General features: G+C 40.8%; 1 protein-coding gene across 1 annotated transcript in view; it reads right to left on the bottom strand.

Moving 5' to 3' along the window:
- UPF2 (UPF2 regulator of nonsense mediated mRNA decay) overlaps positions 1-19,398 on the bottom strand; it is a 68,325-nt gene extending 48,927 nt beyond the window's left edge. The window contains exons 1-6 of the mRNA XM_056339121.1: positions 19,244-19,398; positions 13,474-13,853; positions 9,598-10,377; positions 5,094-5,254; positions 3,896-4,093; positions 1,886-2,035 (exon numbers count right to left, since the gene is read on the bottom strand). Coding sequence (XP_056195096.1) covers positions 1,886-2,035; positions 3,896-4,093; positions 5,094-5,254; positions 9,598-10,377; positions 13,474-13,835 — 1,651 coding nt within the window. The 5' untranslated portion in view covers positions 13,836-13,853; positions 19,244-19,398. The remainder of the gene's footprint in view (positions 1-1,885; positions 2,036-3,895; positions 4,094-5,093; positions 5,255-9,597; positions 10,378-13,473; positions 13,854-19,243) is intronic.
- Between the last annotated feature and the right edge of the window lie 400 nt (positions 19,399-19,798).

Below are 19,798 nucleotides of genomic sequence, written 5' to 3'. Positions count from 1 at the left end.
TACTTAGCATCTTTGTCTTCATTCACACAGCTTCATTTTTACCATTTTACCTTCTCTCTTAAAAATAACCTCAAAACTCACTTCTTGCAGCATGTTTTCCGCCACTATTTTCAGCTCCAGTGCTATCTGCTCCCTTTCTCTTCCCTGAGCATATTGAAAACAAGAAAATTAAGATTCACTCAAAGTTAACACAATAGAGAAACAAAATAAATTAGCTGAATTCCTGGTAAGCAAATCTCTTCAACTAACTGCATCAACTTTCCTTTTACACGTCATATCTTAAATTTAGCTAACTATAGACTCCAACCAGGGCAGACCTGCTTTAAAAACATACACTTTGGAAAACTGCCTTGTCTGCCTCGTATTTGGATGGGGGAGAAAAGACTGAAGTGACAAGTGATGCAGAAGTAACAGAAGATATGCAGTGCCCACTGTCTGACTGGACTGTCTACCCCATTTATCCTGTTTTCCCCTCTGTAATTTACTTATTTCCTCTGTCAATGAAATCTACACCCCAAGTCATCACCTTACATCAGGCTAGACGGGGCTTTGAGCAATCTGATCTAGTTGAAGATGTCCCTGCTTATTGCAGGGCAGGCAGACTGCTTTAAAGGTCCCTTACAGCCTTTCCATCTTTCAGGAGGAGTCTGAAAAGATCTGGCTCTGGAGCTAACTTCTTTGAATCTGTGAGGTGTCACAGACCAGCATAGTCCCAAGATGAATTTCAGCTCATCTAACTTTAGGTACACGAGAGAGTCATCCAATTTAAAGATTGACATGCCCTAACCCATCCGTATTGCCACCTGAGAGAAACTTGCACTTTCAGTTGTTCAAGCTACTCAACGCCCGAACTGACAGATCCATTCATGAGCCTGATCAGATGAACCCATGCTTTAAACACTGATACACATGCGTTCGCCGGGGTCTGAACTTCTCTGCTTTCACTGTGAACCCCATGGCTTGAAGTTCTGGCTTTAACTTCCTAGCTTTTAAAGACCAATGCAGATTCAAGCAAGAGGATGATTAGATTATAAATTCACTAGATCAGGTAGGATTTTCACTTTTAAACCACAGAATCTCCAGCCAGTCAATTCTAGATGTGATTTTTCCCATACACACACACATTCTAAACACAGAACAAGTTTCCTGCTTCAGAAGTTAAAAGAATCTGCACTGGCCCTTGGAAATCCAAAGCAGCAAAACCGATGGGTCTTACCAACTGGGCTCAAAGAAAACTCCTCACTTGCTCCTTTATACAGCTCTCAATACCTGCTTTACCCCTATTTAGTACTACTGAAACAAAAACTTGCAATTCATAAGAAAAATTCTCAAGAATCATTTTGCTGCTGTTTCCCTTAGTAAAATTAACACAGCTAGATTTTCACAGATGCCATTTGCAGCCCTTTACGCATAATTAGAGGTTAGAATTCTTAAATACTGCTGTGTAAAGCTGTAACATCAAAAGAAAAGTCTTTAATGAATAACAAGACAGAAAGGCAGAGATGAATCATAGATTTCAAGGGAAGTTAAAAACAGAAAACAATTTATTAGTACCCTAAGCACATTTGATGAAAAAATCGTTTATGCATTGAAGTCTATATACTCCTTTCTAGTCACTTTTCAGACAACTGCCTCCACATTCTTTTTTAAAAGCTGTATGAGGGCAACAGTAACTTTCACTATATAAACCTCCATGTATTTTTCACTTGTAGCCGAATGTCTCGTTTTGATTGCATTTCTGACCACAATCCTAACGGTTTCTAGCAACTACTTTCATAACTAAATAAATCTCCCTGAAGTCACTCTACATACTGACTAAAAACCACCAAGCTCAAAAAATGCCACCAGGGAACACCAAAGAATTCCTAAAAACCATTCTTTTTACCTTGCTCATCAAGCAGCTTTTTTGTAAGATCTTCTGCCTCATCTCCACAGTCTAACTCCAGGGGATCATCATTAATATCCAGGTTCTCCAGCTCCAACTCCAAATCCTCACTCCCAGATGCTTCCTTGTTATCTTTGGCATCTTTTGAATCTATTTAAAAGTTCAGTAGAAATATTAAATTATTAAATATACACAGTCACGATTAGAATACAGGAAGACTCGCATTTTGTTAAGTGTCTTCATCTTGTTAAAAGGAAATGGGACAAAGAATACCCACTTCTTGAGACGACACTGTCTCATCTGTTGGGTCTCAGTGGTTTGATACCCTCCATGCAGCTTTAACCACACGCCTAAAAATTGTAAACGTTTACCTGCACTGGGGCCTGTAAAGGACTGCCAACAGTTTTTAGTGCTTTGGTTTGTTTCAAACTATACTTGGTACATCTTCATTGGATGACATGCATACATTGAAATGGAACAAGATTTCAGAAATGTAGCAATCTAAGTCCAAAAGCGCTTAAAATGTAATTGCCAGGCCATCACATGAAAGTACAAGCAAACAAAACGTGCATACTGGGAAGGTCAGGTAAAAAAACATCCTCCAAAAGCCTAGTAACCGAGTATTCACAAACAGTATTCAAAAAGAGCCAGTTTCAAAGATACTAATTCTAATGCCTGCACTGCATATTCTTCATAGCTCAACTGGTAACAAAATGGACAAAGCAAGGTAAGCAAAAGTGTTTTACGCAGACAAAGGGAAAAAAAAAAAGCAAACAGCAGAACAGGAGGAAGATACTAAAGAAATCATGCGCTATGTAGAAGGTCAAATAAAAATCGTATTTTCCTTGAAAACAAATAATCTATGAATCTCTAGATGAAAATTCGGAAAGGAATCGCTAATATTTTTCTTGACAACACCACCAGTCCAGCATACAGCATTTTTCCAAGAGACTGCTATCTACATATTTTGCTATTCTTTCAGGCCTCCTTCAAACCTCACCTGCAGCCTACACATCATAAAAAAAAGTAATTTTCAAGGCAAATAACTTTATTAAAATACTTAAATTCTTCAAACAAAAATGTGACAACTTCTAAACAGTGCACACATCATATGGAAACAGCAGATTCACAAAGCAGGCAACCTGTTTAGAATGACAGATGAAATTAGTCTGGAATGGACCTTGGTGAGGTCTCCAGTTGAACCTTCTGCTCAGAGTGGCTGAGCACTCTATTCACATCAGATTTCTCTCACATTTTTTCCAGTTATCTTGAAAAATCCTTTAAGACAGAGATTCCAGTCTCCCTGGGCAAGCTGCTCCAACACCTAATTATCCTCACAGGGAAAGTTCAGAATTTAGAAATCAGAAAGAAGGCCATGGGCTATAAAGTTGAAATTCCATTAATACTCAGCCCTGACCTACTGCATGTGTATTAGAAAACCACGTGGCCTGTGTCTTTGCTGGCATTTCCTCAATGCCAGAACACTGCTCTTATCCAAAGATGCACCTTGTTACACTTTGAGCCAGCGATGGTGAATGTAATTTTCATCCTGTTATAACTGAAAGCCTACCAATGCCTGGCTGTGAACCTAGCGCTGCGTCAGAAATGAGGAACCACCCAGATCTTTAAATCTACTGGAATTTCGTACTGAGACAGTTAGCTACCATTAACAGTTTAGTGGAAAAAAACCAAAACGAACACTAACCATCTTTCAAAGAAGGTAAACTTTCAGGTTTCCCACAGAAAAGTTAATGTTTACTCACACTGCTTAATCTCCAATTATTTTAAATTTAAAATCCTATCACTATTACAATGCATTTACTTTTTTTTTCTTCCTTAATACCATACCCAGATATAACCCTTATCCCACAGTTTCTTCCCTAAAAATTCATCCAAACTGGTGTACTCTTCTGATCACCACAAATTATTTCATGAGACTCATTACTTCCATCAAATTTGTATACCTGTTGGACAAGATATGTTAAAAAACTACTCATCTAAGCGTTCTACCTCTTGATTCATCTTTGCCAGATTCCTTGTTCTGGGAACATTTTTCATTATCTTTAAACAAAATTGCTGGCACAAAAGCCTTTAAGTCAATGAGATTCTCATAGAAGTTTCTAGCATCTTCATCTTCCCAGATACCCCCTTCCAGGTCATATTCTCCAGGCTTTCCTGGTGTGAAAATATCAATACCAGGTCCATGTTCTGCAAAAAGAGTGAAACCGTAAGTTATTTGCACACATTTCTGATTTCCTAATGGTAGGCCCCTTGAAAGATTAAAAACAATACTTTTAGAAACACATTAATGCATTTATTACTACTACTGTTTTCACTTAAATATTGCAATGTATAAAGTGCTTTTAACAACCCAATCTTAATACTAGATACATCAGTAAGTTATCTTAAAATTGTAAATTTGACAATGATAGAAAACACAGACAGTATCAGCGTGAAAGTCAAATCAAGCAGCACATTATGTGGTAAATTAAAAGGAAAGCTGTAACAGACTAACTCCATTAGCATAAAAAGTAATCGCTTTGAGTATGATAAACTGTACCCCATTACAGTTTAAGAACAGAAGTTTAAAAAGAATAATTTAAATTTAGAGGCATTCAATAAATACAACTTTAAGCTCAAAATCAAGAGATAAGACTAAAGGTACAGTCATCATTTCAACAACATCTCTAAATCTAAAAATTTGAGATTAAGGCACTGAATAGCTCTGCCAGCTTAATGCTGCATTTCTCCTCAGGGGGCCAGAGAGCCACCTAGTGACTCACCCGGTTTAACAATATGTTCCAGCTCATAATATCATGACCCAAAATACACTTCAAACCCATTGTTGAACAATTTTAGATTTCAAAACTCTAACACAAAGTTCTTTAAATATTAAAAAATGCATTATATTAAATGGAATGGATTAGGTTAAAAACATTTTTAGTTTTCTATTTATTCCTATGCTACTTGAAACAAATCTAAAGAGATAGTAAGTTACCATAACTACGTGGCATATACAATAGTTAAGGTTACATGAGGTTTAATTATATTGATTAAAAAGTGTATTATTCGGTTATATCCTTAAGGGGGAAAGCCTAAATAAAAAGAAATCAGTGGAAAGCAAACATCAGAAAGGGTTTGGTTAGCTTTCCCACCACATCCAAGTGAAATCCAGCATTCTGTTTACTTGCTTTAGAAGATGGCCTACCCTCAGGTGTTGGTTTCTCCTGGGGCAGGTCAGGCATATTTTCATCCAAAAGATCAGCTAGAGATTGAGAATTTGCCAACAGCTTCTGATATGACATTGCAAACTCCTCATATTGTTTGTGTCTGTCTTCACTCAGCTCTCCCTTGGAATGAAGAATGCGCCTATAAAAATCAAAGTAAGACCATTTCTTTCTTAAAATATATTTGAGCTATGCTGAACCACTACCAATGAGCAAAGCTAACCTTCCCTCTTCAAGGTAACTGTGAGAATTCTAGTTTAGATCACAATAGCAAAAGTTTGAGCAATTCTGGTTTTTTTCCAACCAACCATACAGAACTACTGATTTTGGTATCATTGCGGATAGTACAGTCAACAGAAGCTCTAACTTCAAAGTCCAAAGAGAAAGGCTAACTTATTTTTTTGCCATGATTATCCTGTTACAGTCTTGCACTATGAAAAGACTTCTGTGGTAAATTAAAACATTCAACTTACATGAAAGCTGGATAAAAGTTGCTTTGCATCTGTAACAATTGTTTGAACAATGTGGAAATATATTAAGTGGGCAATCATTGCCAGGAGGCTCAAAAAAGTTGCATGTTAAAACAAGTCCATTAACTCTCTAACAAACCAAGTTATGTCAAGACCATCAGTCCAAATTAAGAGCAGTTACATTTATTTTTTCATTTGCTCTTTGTTTTCTTTTATGAAACTATCCATACTTAAATTATCATTTGTAAAATTGAAATCTGTTGTCAAAAGCAACTTGCATTTGAAGGAACGTAATCACTGCTTACAAGTACACAATAAAGCAGTTTCAGAATGATATGCAAAACAGTACAACTCAATGTTCTTTACCAAATTACAATTAAGACCATGTTGGATTTTAGACAAGACAAAAAAAATAATCAAGAACTTTCAGTAGTTTGAACCAAACATACAGAACAAAGTAGTCTCTGCTAGTACAAAGCTTGCCACAGAAGACTGATGAAAGACTGTCATTCTTGATTTTAAGTTAACTAAGAATAAGCTCATTGCTCATTAGCAATGTTCTAGTTTGTCCTCAGCTAGGGCTCCCGAGAAGTGCATTTTCCCCTCTGTGGCAGGGTCCACTCTGCATGAACCGTTCTTATATGGACAAGGCACAGTCAGTTCTTTACCAGTAAGGGACGCACTCTGGACCAACGGAGCTGTTTGGGGGCCTACCACAGCAAAGATACAAACGGACTCAGATCAAATGTGGACGTTCAAAGGGAAGCTGACAGAATGAGCTTGCCTTAGCAAGTTTCCAATTTGTTTTACAGTAATTTGGATAATGGTAGTAACATCAGACTGACTAGCTGTGACCACTGACAACACACCCTGCAATGAGATGAAAGAATCAGAAGATAAAAGTTTGAAAAAAGGTGCAATGTCATAATTCCTAAAGCAGGTTGTATCATTACATAATTAATAGGCTTTCATTAAGCAGTAAGTATACAATCATATTCTTGCCAAAATACCCTAACAATTTATGGCATAAAAATTCCAAAGCAGTCTAAGCAACATTGAGGGATATCAATCTTAGCTCTTCTCAGTTCCAGGTTAATTGTAAAATGAAAGTCATCTTTGTACACAACACATTCACAGGGTGAGCAACAAAATCCTTAATATCTGCTCAGAACCAAAACTTGACATAAATATCTTGCTAGAGGGCAAGAAGCAGTAACACTAGCAGAAGTTCTATTTCTTGTCCCTTTTACAAAACCACACATATATAACATGTATTACCTGCTCCTGCAAATTAGAGCAAAAAAAAAATACAATCACTGAAAATTTCTCAAGTGCAGTAGTTCAGTTTGGATTCAGGAAACATGTTAAGTGCCAATTCATAGCCTTTCCATAGAGACAGCTATCCATTAGGTACCTATTTTAAGTTTACAATATACCAGCAGTCTCAAACACGAGCACAGAAGCTCCGTGCTATTATTAAAAAACAAAAAAGCAAAGTGCTGTAACAACAGTACAGTAGCTCCAGTTCTTAGTTTCAGTTCCCAGAAGACAAGTATTAACAAATTCAGGCAAGCTAAAACCTACTAAGTAAACTTCTAAAAGCACAATTAATTTTTGAATACAATTAAAAGTATAGCACACAGCACTTATCTTACTTTATGTCTCTTCAGAATTTCATGAAGTCTCACAGCACAAGTTCAGCAGTTCTTAAAAACATCCTTAATTTAGATAAAAGAAGTTTCTTCTGTATCTAACTCTTGTTTTCGAAAACTCACGCTAGAATTTGGGAATCAAGTTGTTTCCTTCCAATGACCCAGCCTGCACAGATTTTCCTGTGCCCTTAGCTGGGTAACCAAACAACCTTCTACTTAAGGTAGTTTTCTTCATTATGCACTTGCAGAAAACCTTGTGTCTAATAATGTTTTAATTTTACTTAAATGATTCAGCAGGTAACACAGTATTAAAGCACTGTTAAGGTTAGTATATTAATTTCCAACTAACTCAACCAATCTGTACAGCTTGAGTTATGTCACACTCACTCTTCTGACACAGACAAATTCAAGAGGTATTTACCTGACAAACTATCATAACCTAAACATATGACACTATTGATGTACAAGAAGGAACAGTCTGCTGCCTGTTCACCTCATTGGTTCTGGAATAACAGTGGGAATAAAAGCTGTTGCTCTCTACAAAGTGGATCAGGTTTCAAATATAGACGACTTTTTTCTGGTAAGATCATTGCTTTTCTAAAAACAAAAAACCCCAAACAAACAGAAACAGAAAAAAACCCCACAAAACACAAAGCTACAACCTCCCTGCCCCCCCCAAAGAAAACCCAACCCAAAAGCAAGCAGCCAACCAACCACACAATCCCCTTTCCCAAAATCCACAATTTATGAAGGTTTCTATAGTATTCACAGACTTCTTAGTACGAAAGTTTCTATCTTTGACTTCATGCCTTGCACCTCCATAGCATGCAAATGACAAGCACCTCTCTGTTGCAGACATGCTGTAAGCAAATAAAATTAAGCTGGAAAGTTTTTTGATGTCTTGTTTCTTTAACAAAACTTATTCCCCAACTTTTATTAAGCAGTTAAAATACACACTTTACAGTTCAGGTAAATAATAAACTTATTCCAGTGATAAATGATAGTTCTTCATATTTCTTCCCCAAAACAAAGCTTTGCACCCAAGTTCATAGGTGTAATTCAGATAATAAGGTGCATAAAGAGGTCTCTAGTCTGATCTACTCAAAGCAGGCTCAATGATGAGAACAGACCAGGCTGCTCAGAGCTCTATCCAGTCATTTTTATTTAAAGCATATTTCCCTTTCCCAGATCACTTATGTTCTTTCGTCTTCACAGTTTCTTAGCATTCTTCATATCTCTGGGATTTTTTTCACTTTATTTCCTATCATACAGTCTTTGTAACACTCACTCATTGAAATCCCAGAACCAATTGTAACTGTGAAAGTATAAAAGTTTATATTCATCAACTTTTAAAAAATAATAACTAATAGCACACTTTAAAGTAATAAGGTACTTCTGCAAGTTAACAGTAGTTCAAAAGTCAGTTTATAGTCCTGTGAAATAAAATGCCTAGCGGACCAAGACCTGGTGGGACTGCAGCACAATACCACCAGCACAATGGATCCAAGTTGAAAGCCTTGGTTTACGAACATCAAAATTTAATGTATTCTAAGCATACATTTGGCTCTGCATGTTCAGCCTCCTAGTCGAAACCTGTGCCTACACACAATAACACATTCATTTCTCTCTGCCTGAAGTGCTTCCAAAAGGTTTTAAAATGACTGCGTTTTAAGACCAGCAGCTGGGTTTAGGCTGTCTGCAATAATGACAACTCAGGATGCTCTGAAGAAAAGCAAACAATTACTAAACAATGTGAACATGGTAGAAATTAAATTATTCAGATTCCAATGCTGTGTATATCCAGACCCTTCAATATTAGTACTTCATATAGACATTTAAGAGGATTTGAATCAAATTGTCTATACCCTCCTACATTTTAATATATAAAATTTGCCCACATTAAAGTGTAAGGGATACCTTGTTAATCTAACCTAATTTTTCCTCCATACTGATAGGCTAAAAGAAAAAAGTAAACAAGCCAAAGCCATGGTGGCACATGCTCCATTAGGTGCATGTGGGTGGAAAGGGAGAAATCAGATTGTGCCAAAGGGAAAAGGACAGTACCAGCTGGGAAGGCAGCATTACTCTCAAGCTGCTAAGGGAGCATCACCAAAGTAACAGATTTAAGAGAATTAAAGCAAAAGGTAAACCTCTGTTTTCTTTAAAGATATGCAGAGTCTGTTTTGGTTTTGCTTTTTAAATATTCAGAGAATATCTAAAACTTTTTTTCATAAATTGCAGAATATACTTATCGTCTACACATCACCAACAGGCTTTGTTTATAAATACTGCAACAAATCTAGGCATTTCATAAATAAAACTATTTTTTTCTCCATAAATAAAAAGCAACATTCAAGTGTCACCTGTTTTGTCTTTCAATATTTTGTAGCTCCCTGTGGTCCCTTTTCAGGTGTTTGGTCAAAGATGTAAAGTATTCCTTCAACAAATTCTGGAAAGGCTGTTGTTTCTCTGGGCTAATGATCTCACTAGGAGGAAAGCTCAGGTTAAACTTCTCTGCAACAGTTTTTACTTTCCTTGGTACCAAACCGGCAATGTCGTCTCCACAGTGCCGACAAAAGCTGATAACCACAGAAACATGGGTGTGGGATTCTCGATCAGCGTTAATAATATTTTTAAGCTGCTCATAGATTAAAGACAGACCTTCCTTGTCAGTGAAAATCCCAACTATTGTCAATTCTGCAATGAAACGCAAATCAGTTCTTAACTTGGTAATGTTGGGAGTCTTCTCTTCCTTCCTTGCTTCGAAATGTTTTTTCCAAGCCTGAAGTAATGAAGGAGCAAAATCAGCATAGCGCTGGTGAAAGAGAGAACACAAGTGCACAGCACAGTTCACATCTGATATTTTCAGTTTGGCTTCCACTATAGAAGCTACTGCTTCTGCAATGTATTTGCTTAAATTCAGGCTATTAAAGTCATGGGACAAGGAGTCCCTTTGTTGCTCTGTAATGGTTTTTAACTTCTTAACAAAAGCTGTGTTCTTCTTCAGACTAGAATCCAGTCTGCTGAAGAAGTTTTCCTCAGGGCGATTGTCTGGTGCATTCTGGTTTTTGCTGCGAAGCTCTTTTCTTGCCTGATGGCGCTCCCAAGCCTCCTGATGGAGCTGATGTGCTTCCTCTTTTTCCCTAAGAGAAATAAAAATTAGTCATTTTCTTACAGAACTTTAACCAGGTTAACAGTTCAAAGAAAAAAAAAAAATCATAGTTGGAAACCCTCCAGTAGTTCTAACAAGTTAATCATAGAAAGCTGAAGCATCTGCTTCATAAACTCAGTTTAAACTTTTTGCTGCAAAAGGCAAGTACTACTTGTAACAAAATGAAATTTATCAAATGTTTCTATGCAGAACATATTAATCCCAACAGACTTCAAAAATATAAACCTAAAACTCCATTTACTCCCCAGGAAGAGATTACATTCTTACAGAAGAGGACAACCACCTTTCAATAGGTTACTGTATTACACAGTTAAGGGAAATCTTTTATTCCCAGACTACTGAAATTACACAGAAAATTTTAAATAGGTTAAATACATCTGTCCCAGCTAGAATCTGGCAATAACATTGCCTGAGTCTTAGGAAGTGACATATTTCAAACACAAGAACGTCTGAAATCTTGCCTTTATTGGTCTAAAGATGCCATCTTCGACACTGTAGTACCTTTTGATAACATGCTAAGAAACACTGTCTTGGTAGTACCACATTAAACCGCCAGCTTACATGCTAAGAGACTACAGCCATCCTTCACAGTACATTTGCTCCTGTTATGGTCTGTGGTCTGCTAGAGCCTGTTTTCCCAATTTTATGACGCTAACACTCCTCTATCTTAACAGAAACTGCTCTTCTCCATTTTGCTCGCTTTGACTAGGGTAATTTAATTTTCTTCATAGAGGCTGGTATGGGGTCATGTTTGGGATTTTTGCTGGACACAGTGCTGGTAGCAGGCGTGTTTTCATTACCACTGAGCAGCACTGACACAGAGCCAAGGCCTTTTCTGCTTCTCACACGACCCCACCAGTGAGCAGGCTGGGGGTGCACAAGAAGTTGGGAGGGGACACAGGTGGGACAGCTGACCCCCCAACTGACCAAAGGGATATTGCAGACCATACAATGCCACGCTCAGCGGTATAAAGCTGGAGGAAGAAGCAGGGAGATATTTGGTGAGATGGTGTTTGTCTTCCCAAGTAACCATTACACATGACAGAGCCTGGCACTTGCTTGCCTTACTGTATATTAGTCTAGTCCTCATTAGTGGCTGATTTTTGCTTTCACTGCTTGTTGTAGTGCTGTATTGCTTATCATCTCACTCTCCTGTGCCTGTGAACATTATGGTAACAGCAATGGCGATGCACCTGGGCTGGCAGATGGCCAGGGCATCACTAGTGTTTTGGTGCTGCTGTACTGGACAGGCTGGAACTCCAGTATGAACTCAAGTCAAAAGGACCATGACCTGTGGATGAGTCCACACAGGAGCAGGACACCCTGAAGCATCTGTGGTCGTGGATAAGTCCATACCAGAGCACATGTATCTCAGAGCATCTGCAGCCATGGTTATATCGGTGCAGCCAGTACACCTCTGAAGGGACTGTGGCCCATGGAGAATGTCACACTGGAACAGGTGCACCTCAAAGCATCTGTGGATGTGGGTAAGTCTATGCTGCAGCAGACATACCCTTGGAGAGACCATGGCTCACAGGTGTAAGTCTCCACTTGGAGCAGGTACACCCACAAGGGACAGCAGTCTGTAGGTAAGACCACACCAGAGCACAGGCAAAGGAGTTCACTGCAACATAAAGCCCAATGGTCTTGTTCACATGGACCAGGGATGGAGACTGTAGCTTTAAATCATTGTAACCCAGGATTTGGGATGCATGTTAGAGGAATTACTATAGCAGAAACTACCTGTTGCTAGCCAGGCTAGGAGCACGGGGAGGAGTTTACTGCAACGTTAAATCCTACAAACTGGCCCAAATGGATCAGGGGTGGTGACTGTAATGGGAATACTTTTAAACTGTTTTCACCCATTATTTCAGTTGCATGTTACACAAATGACTATACCAGAAACCACCCAAACTAGTGGAGGACAAGTCTTACAAGAAGCAGTGCAAGTGCAGCAGTGACCTGACCTGAGCTGGCTTCGGTGCCCAACACCTCCATGCAACACACCACCTCTCCTGTCCTGAGTGACCACCATAACAGATGGAACACAAAGTCATGGACTCAATGGACATTTTGTGGACTTTTGTAGACATTTTATAGGGGTCATATAAAGACTAAGGGAATGACATCTATGTATTACATCAAAGGACAGGAGAGGGGGTGGTGGTTAATGATGTTCTAATGGATAGTGTGACCTTAGCATGATGTAAATAGTATGGAATAAGGGCAGGAGAAGGTGCTGTTTTGGGCTGGGGTAGAGTTAATTTTCTTCATAGGAGCTGGCATGTGGTTGTGTTTCACATTTGTGTTGGAAACCGCGCTGATAACACAGTGGTGCTTTCCTTATTGCTGGGCAGCGCTTACACAGCATCAAGGCCTTTTCTGCTCCTCATCCCACCCCACCAGCAAGTCAGCTGGGGGGCACAAGGACTTGGGAGGGGACACAGCCAGGACAGCTGGCCCCAACTGACCAAAGGGATATTCCGTACCATATGACATCATGCTCAGCATATAAAGCTGGAGGAAGAATTAGAAAGGGGAAGACATTCGGAGTGATGGCGCTTGTCTTCCCCGGTAACCATCACATGTGGTGAAGCCCTGCTTTCCTGGAGATGGCTGAACACCTGTCTGCCCATGGGAAGTGGTGAATGAATTCCTTGCTTTGCTTAAAGACGTGGCTTTTGCTGACTTTACCTCAACCCGCAAGCTTTCTCACTTCTACTCTTCTGATTCTCCCCCCCATCGCACTGTGAAGGGAGTGAGCGAGCAGCTGTGAAGGGCTTAGTTGCCCGCTGGGGTTAAACCACAACATTTATTCAAGCATAATTGTGCATTACATGGTCATCACATGGAAAATACTATCAAAACCCCATATTAGAGACTAAAGTAACAGGTGTTAGAGGTGAAAACCCAAAACTACGTAGGCATACATTACAAAGCATACCCAGCTAGCCATGTAAAACACTACATAAGTAACTCAAACAGTTAACCTTTTATAATTCTGCCCACAATCCTGACAGCAAGACTACAGCATTTGGCACAATTAAGCCCTTAAAAGACAACTTACTTCAGTTGAGCAGCTGCTTCTTCTTGTTTCTTTTTCTCTTCCTCCTCTTGTTTCTTTCTCTCCTCCTCTTCAAGTTTCTTTTTTTCTTCTTCTTCTTTCTTCTTTTGCTCTTCTTCTGCCTTTACTTTATCCTCTTCTTTCTTCTTCCGCTCCTTGTCTTCCTTTTTTCTTTTATCTTCTTCCAGTTTTTTCTTTTTATCTTCTGGAACCTTTAAAGTCTCTCTCTTCATGCCAACTTTGACGTCTTCTTTCGGCTTCTCCCTGGTGCTTACTGGTCGCCTTTCACTAAATTCTTTTTCTTTATTATTTAATGTAGATTCTTTTTCATCCATATTTGCTGGCTTTTTCCTCTCAGCTGGCATTGTGTTACCCAGGGAAGTCTGGAGAATCACAGGAAAATAAATACTTTTAACTTGTTGATGTATTAGCCATTTCCACAGACCACCCATGCTCACTTAGTTCTTAACCAAGTAAGATAACTCACAAATGTCTCGCCAGAATAAAATACAGCTTTAAAGTAAGTTTTATTGAACTAAGGAATGGACCTAACAACAGGTAAAATCTAATGATTTTGTTATGGCATTATACTGCAAAATTGTCTTCAACAAGACTTGTGAAGTAAAAGCATTTGAAGTTTTGACAACCAGAGGAATACAAAACTTTTTAACAAACTGAAGCCCATCTGGAAAAAAATAATAACCAAGACTGACAAAAGCAAAGTATTCCCAATTTTAAAATAAGTATTTGATTCATCAGCATGCACCTGCACCTCACTGATCTTTCCACACATCTCCTAAGCATACTCCCTCTTCCAGAACCTCTACTTAGGATCACAGGATAACTAGATAGATAGGACCTCAAGTGCGTCCATCTCCTGTTCAAAGCAGGGTCAGCTATGAGGGTCAGACAAGATAGCTCCAGGCTCCAGTCTTTAAAACTGCCAAGGATACAGACTGCACAACCTCTCCAGCCAACTTGCTCCAATACCTGACTGTCCTCATTGTGCAAAGGCATCATCTTGCCCCCTCCTTCTCAGCTTGAGAAGATTTCTCCCCAGTCTTCTCAAGCACTCTTCCCCATAGCACAAGTACCAGCTGGAAGAACATGCTGTGCTAAGATGTACACACAAACCTCCCTGCCAGCAGAACAAATGGAAGTAACAGAAAAACAACAATTAGCAAGCATTATCAATGGCTCCGATTTGTATTTCTTTCTACTCAACCAATGCTATTCTGGAGACTCATAGGAACTTCAGCATCTTTGGGGTTTCTAGCCCTCTAAGCTTTAGTTTCATTTGACTAAGGATACAAAAGATAACATATAGTGAACAAGGGTAGAATCACAGAATAGCTTGGATGGGAAGGAAACTGTGGAGGCCCCCTAGTTCAAGCCCTTGCTCAAAACAAGGTCAAATCAGATCAGGGACTTAGCTATCTAAGTTTTGAGTATCTCCAAGGACAAAGATGCATCGGTCCCCTCTGGGCCCCTGTTCCAGTGCCTGGATAACCACACTGTGAAAAAGCTTTTCCTAATGCCACCCTGGAATTTGCTATGCCCCGTTTTATGTCTATTTCTTTTCATCTTATCCCTGTACAACTTTGAGAAGAACCACCCAGCTCCATCTTCTCTTTAACTCTCCCGTTAGGTTGTTGTAAGCAGTAGCGAGACTTTCCTCTCTCTTCTTACAGATTAAGAAACCCAGTTCTCTCAGACCCTCTTCAGATACGTCCTTCAGCCCCTAATGACCTTGGTGGCCCTCCAGTGAACTTGCTCCAGCATGTCAATGCCGTTCTTGGAACTGAGACTGCACAGCTGGATGTGGTGTCTAAATTTGTTTTGCTAAGCACTAAACAGAGGGAAAGACTCACCTTCCTCAACCAGCTGGGTAACTTGTTACTACAGTCTAGAATGCAGCTGGCCTCAATGCAAAGCATTCTGCTGACTCATGTCCAGGATCAGATAGGGCTGGACAGGACTGAAAGAGGCACCTAGAATCACCTAAGCCTTATTTACTTCAGGTTAAATTAACTTCTTAAAACAAAAAGTAATTTTCACATATTTACGTGCTTCCATTTAAGCACATACATAGGCAGGACTGGTGGGACACATTGCAAGTGATACCTCCTAAATAGTTTTTTATTAGTAACACCAGTTTGATTCCCAATTACCACCCCTACTTTTGCCTTTCTCACATTTTACTCAGACTGGACAATGAAAATATGCTAGATTCACATGGATAATGAGACACTTGCATTCCAATGTAGAGTGCTTCTAGTATTATTTTTAACTATTTTTGAAAGATATTTATAAGTAAGACATCATGCTAAAGAAAACCTCTGTTTCTAACTAAGTATTCCACCTTCCCCCACCACCTCTCAATAAAACGACTTGTATACTATTCCATAAGGAACACTGTGCTACAGTTTTTTATATGCTTGTCCAGGTCCTCTCAAGAAAAAACTGTTTACAAAAGTCCACAGTATATTCAGAAATGGGCAATGACAGCTTCCCAATGGAGAACCTATTTGGGGCTTGGCCTCTCTGGCAGCAAGTGGCAACAGCGCCAATGAAGAAATCTTTGTTCTGACACCAACTTACAAAAGTGAGACCAATCAAATCGGCATTGCTTAAGCAAGTACTAGCAAATGTGGCTCCCTAACGCATGCCTACAACTAAAAGGTTTCACAGTTCAACATAATCTGAACTCCTTAAATTTCACAAACACTGATCTACATCATCTTAAAACAACATTATTATGCAATGAGTACTTAACCAAGAGGGGGAAATCAACAAAACCCAAACAACTAAGCATCGCCCCCAAACCCCTTCATATTAGAGGTCTAAACTAATTTTTGTGCCCTGTAGGGCAGTTAAGTGGGACCTGCTCCTCACACATTCATCTGAGGGATGCGAATCCTCTACAAGTCCCGTTTCAAATTCAACATAACTATTTATTAATCTTTTCTCACTATGAATGCACATTGGAAATTCCATCACTTTGAGACAGCTAAAGCATCTCTCCCACCATTTTTAAAAAAAGCGTTTTGAAAGGGAAGCTTTTAGCATTTAAACATCACCATAATGTCCTACTACTAAGATTAGGTCCATTAGAACATTGCGTTAAGACTCTCCAATAATTGTATCAAAATGTTTTTCACCAAGAAGCCTATTAAACAAAAAGAACAGAGTAACACATTCATTAAAAAGAAATTTAGATTCCAGAAGATAACAACTTGGGAGCCAAGTTTAAAAGGAAAACATTGGGAAAAAATGTTTTCTTGATTAAAGACATGCTGGAAAGGCAAGTCACAATTCCAATACTCTGGCTTTTATCTTTGTCCCCCACCTGTTGTCAGTAGGGCAATTCAATTGATTTGTAAAACAAAAAAAAAACCCCACAAAACAAGATATGCAGCTACACATGTAACTTTTAATGCAGTTGCTTACAAAAATCATCACAGTTCTCAAACCCTTATTAAATTTAGGAACTCAGATTTCTGTTTTAAAGACATATCTGACATTTGGCTTGTACAAAAGCAAAATAGTGAAGATAGGATAAAAAGAAAAGGGATGGAACATAATAGGATACATTGTCATCTTGGCCACAAGGCAGCATTATCCACTTTTCCCTACGAACACTGACTACCAAAATAATCCCAACAACCTATTTTACAATAGATTTCTGTCCTGTATCACGTATCTTACAATACTCCTTACTACCTGCTATGTACATAGCTGCTTATCTCACACTTCTGATCATACTGCCAGCTCATTTATGCCTAACAGCTACTGATGGCAGGAGGCAGGCAGTGCGGTTGCTGCCTCCAAGCTACACACAGACTGATTCAGCGGTCAGCGCGAGTGCCAGCAACAGCACAGACAGAACAGAACTGTCCACTGAGCATATGCTATCACCCTTCCCTCAGCAAGAACAGTAATGTAGCCCTTGTTGCTTTTCCTCAGCTGCCTGTTCTCCCAAGACCTGTAGAATGTTTATACCTTCAAAATATCTGCCTAATTTGACTGAAACTGGCTGAAAGGTTCAAAAGTTGCAGGAAGCAAAGAAAAATGGAAAGAGACAGGTAGCAGGCTAGCCTGGCTCTCATTTCCACAGGAAATAAGGCTGAAGATAAACACTTTGGTCCAGATTAAGAGAATGGCAAGAAAACAGTAAGAAAAAGTTAACCATTAAGAGAAATTCTATTTAATACCTAATGTTTATGTGAATGTACCGATGAAAAGACACAATAATGACATGAACTTCATAAGCAAATAAATCAAAAGAACCGGTGCTCACAACTGAAAATCAGAAAGAACAGAGAAGACAGATACAAGACAAGCATCCATGTGCTTCTGGACTCTTGACAGTCCATTTCCGTAGTGACATTTAGAAGCTTTAATACTCTATCTTCTTCGTTTCATCACTTACAGATGCTATTTTTCAGGAGAAAACCATTTCCCTTAATTTTTTCTATTATTTGACATACCTTAACTCACTCCTAATTAAGAAATTTTTTATTGTACCTGAATTTCTACTTAGTTTTTTTTCATGCTAATCCTGCTATTTGAAAAAGCAATGGGACTGAGCTCATGATACTGTAGGCTCAGAAACTTAAGAAATAAGTCTTGAAATATGCAGACAACATTTAAGAACAAGAATCTATGTACTTACTCTCAAGGAAACCAAAGATTCATATAAGGTATTCAGCATCACTAACTCATTCACCATTCAGAACATATGGATAAACAGCAACACCCTGGCCTGATACGCTTAAACCCTCTCAAATCTGTAAGAACAGCCTACTGTCACAGACTGCACTACCATGAACCAGAACCTCGATCCTTACAAACACTAGTTGGGAGGGGGAAGGAATACAGCTTTATTAAATAAAGCATACAGAGATTTTTTTCACACTTTCTTACTGCTGCTGGAAATTTATCACATAAACATTCCTTTATGCAGCTACTCTATCACAAAAGAGATAAGGGAGGTGAAAGAATGTAAGTAAGACATCCCAGTCCTGACCATGTGAAAAAACTTCAGAGAGGAACAAACTTTTCCACTGTTACAAATCACACCCCTCGAAAATTAAGTTTCAAGAATCGAAACGCAATTAAGGTCTCTCTTAAAGCGAGGAAAGGAACATAAGAGAAAAAGCATGGTGAATCAAAAGAAAGTAAACTTAACCACAACTTTTGAAAGGTGATAGACTGAGCAAGCCAGGCAATCACGGTGCTGAGAAGTCCCCCCTGTGCCCCGGCAGGGGAGGCAGGCCTGCCTGACCAGCCGGGCAGTTTTACTTTCGATTCCATACGTCCCGGAGAAAGTGTTTTGCTGTCACATCTGCAGGAACACGCTTTTCACTGGGAAGAGGCCTACAGACACGCCACTAAATACACGCTGAGCAGAAGACTCCTCAGCGAACAAGCCTCCCCCCTCGCTCCCTCCAGGACGCCCCTCACACGCCGACCTGCGCGCGCAGGCCCTCCCGCGAGCCAGGCAGCCCCCGGCTCTGCCTCCCCCGCCCGCGCCGCAAGCCCGAGAACAGCCGCCACCTGCCCCCCCCCAGCGCTCCCTCCCCTTCACCTTCACGTCCCGCCCTGCCCCGGGACCCCTCAGCCCTGAGGAACCCTCGCCCCGCTCCCCCTCACGGCCCCCGCCCCCGACAGGCCCCCGCGCCCTCCCACCGCCTCCCGGGCCCTCTTCCCCACGCAACACGGCACGGCCCGGCACCGCCCTCCGAGCCGCCCGGCGTCCCCGCTCCGCTACCTCCGCCCGGTGCGAACATGGGCCCGGCCTCCCGCGGAGCGACGACTCCTCCGCCCGCCACAGCCCCCTCCCGGCGCGCGAGGCCCCCTCGCTCTTCTCCCCTCACGACGCCCGCCTCGTTCCTTGCCGGGGCGCCCGCCGCGCTGCCTGACCGACAGCACCGCCCCGGCCGAGCCCGCCGCGCCCGCCCGCGCCGCCCGGCCGCGACAGGAAAGGTAGCGCCGCCTAACCGCGCCGTGGTCGCGGCTGCAGCCGGCTCGGCCAGCGGCGCTTCCCGCCGGGCGGGATCAGGCGGTGCTGAGGGCAGCCCCGGGCGGGGTCCTGGCGGCGGGCGGCCCTGCTCGGGTTACCGGGAGGCGGCGGAGGCGGAAGTAACGGAGGGAGGGGGCGCCCGTACGGCGCCTGGGGGGTTGGCCCCGGGGTGGGGTGTCCGCGGGCCCCGGCGCACTGTTCGGGCTGTTGCTCCGCGTGTTGTCGCTGCGATGGCGTGTCGGTGGCCGTGAGCCGTCACGTCGCATGGCGCTCGTCGTCATGTTCAGGGTGGCCTGCCTGAGG

Source organism: Falco biarmicus, chromosome 5, assembly GCF_023638135.1.
Source record: "Falco biarmicus isolate bFalBia1 chromosome 5, bFalBia1.pri, whole genome shotgun sequence".
NCBI classification, from domain to species: Eukaryota; Metazoa; Chordata; class Aves; order Falconiformes; family Falconidae; genus Falco; species Falco biarmicus.
The sequence above is the reverse complement of the archived record's forward strand: the minus strand, read 5'-3'. Positions and strand labels throughout refer to the sequence as shown.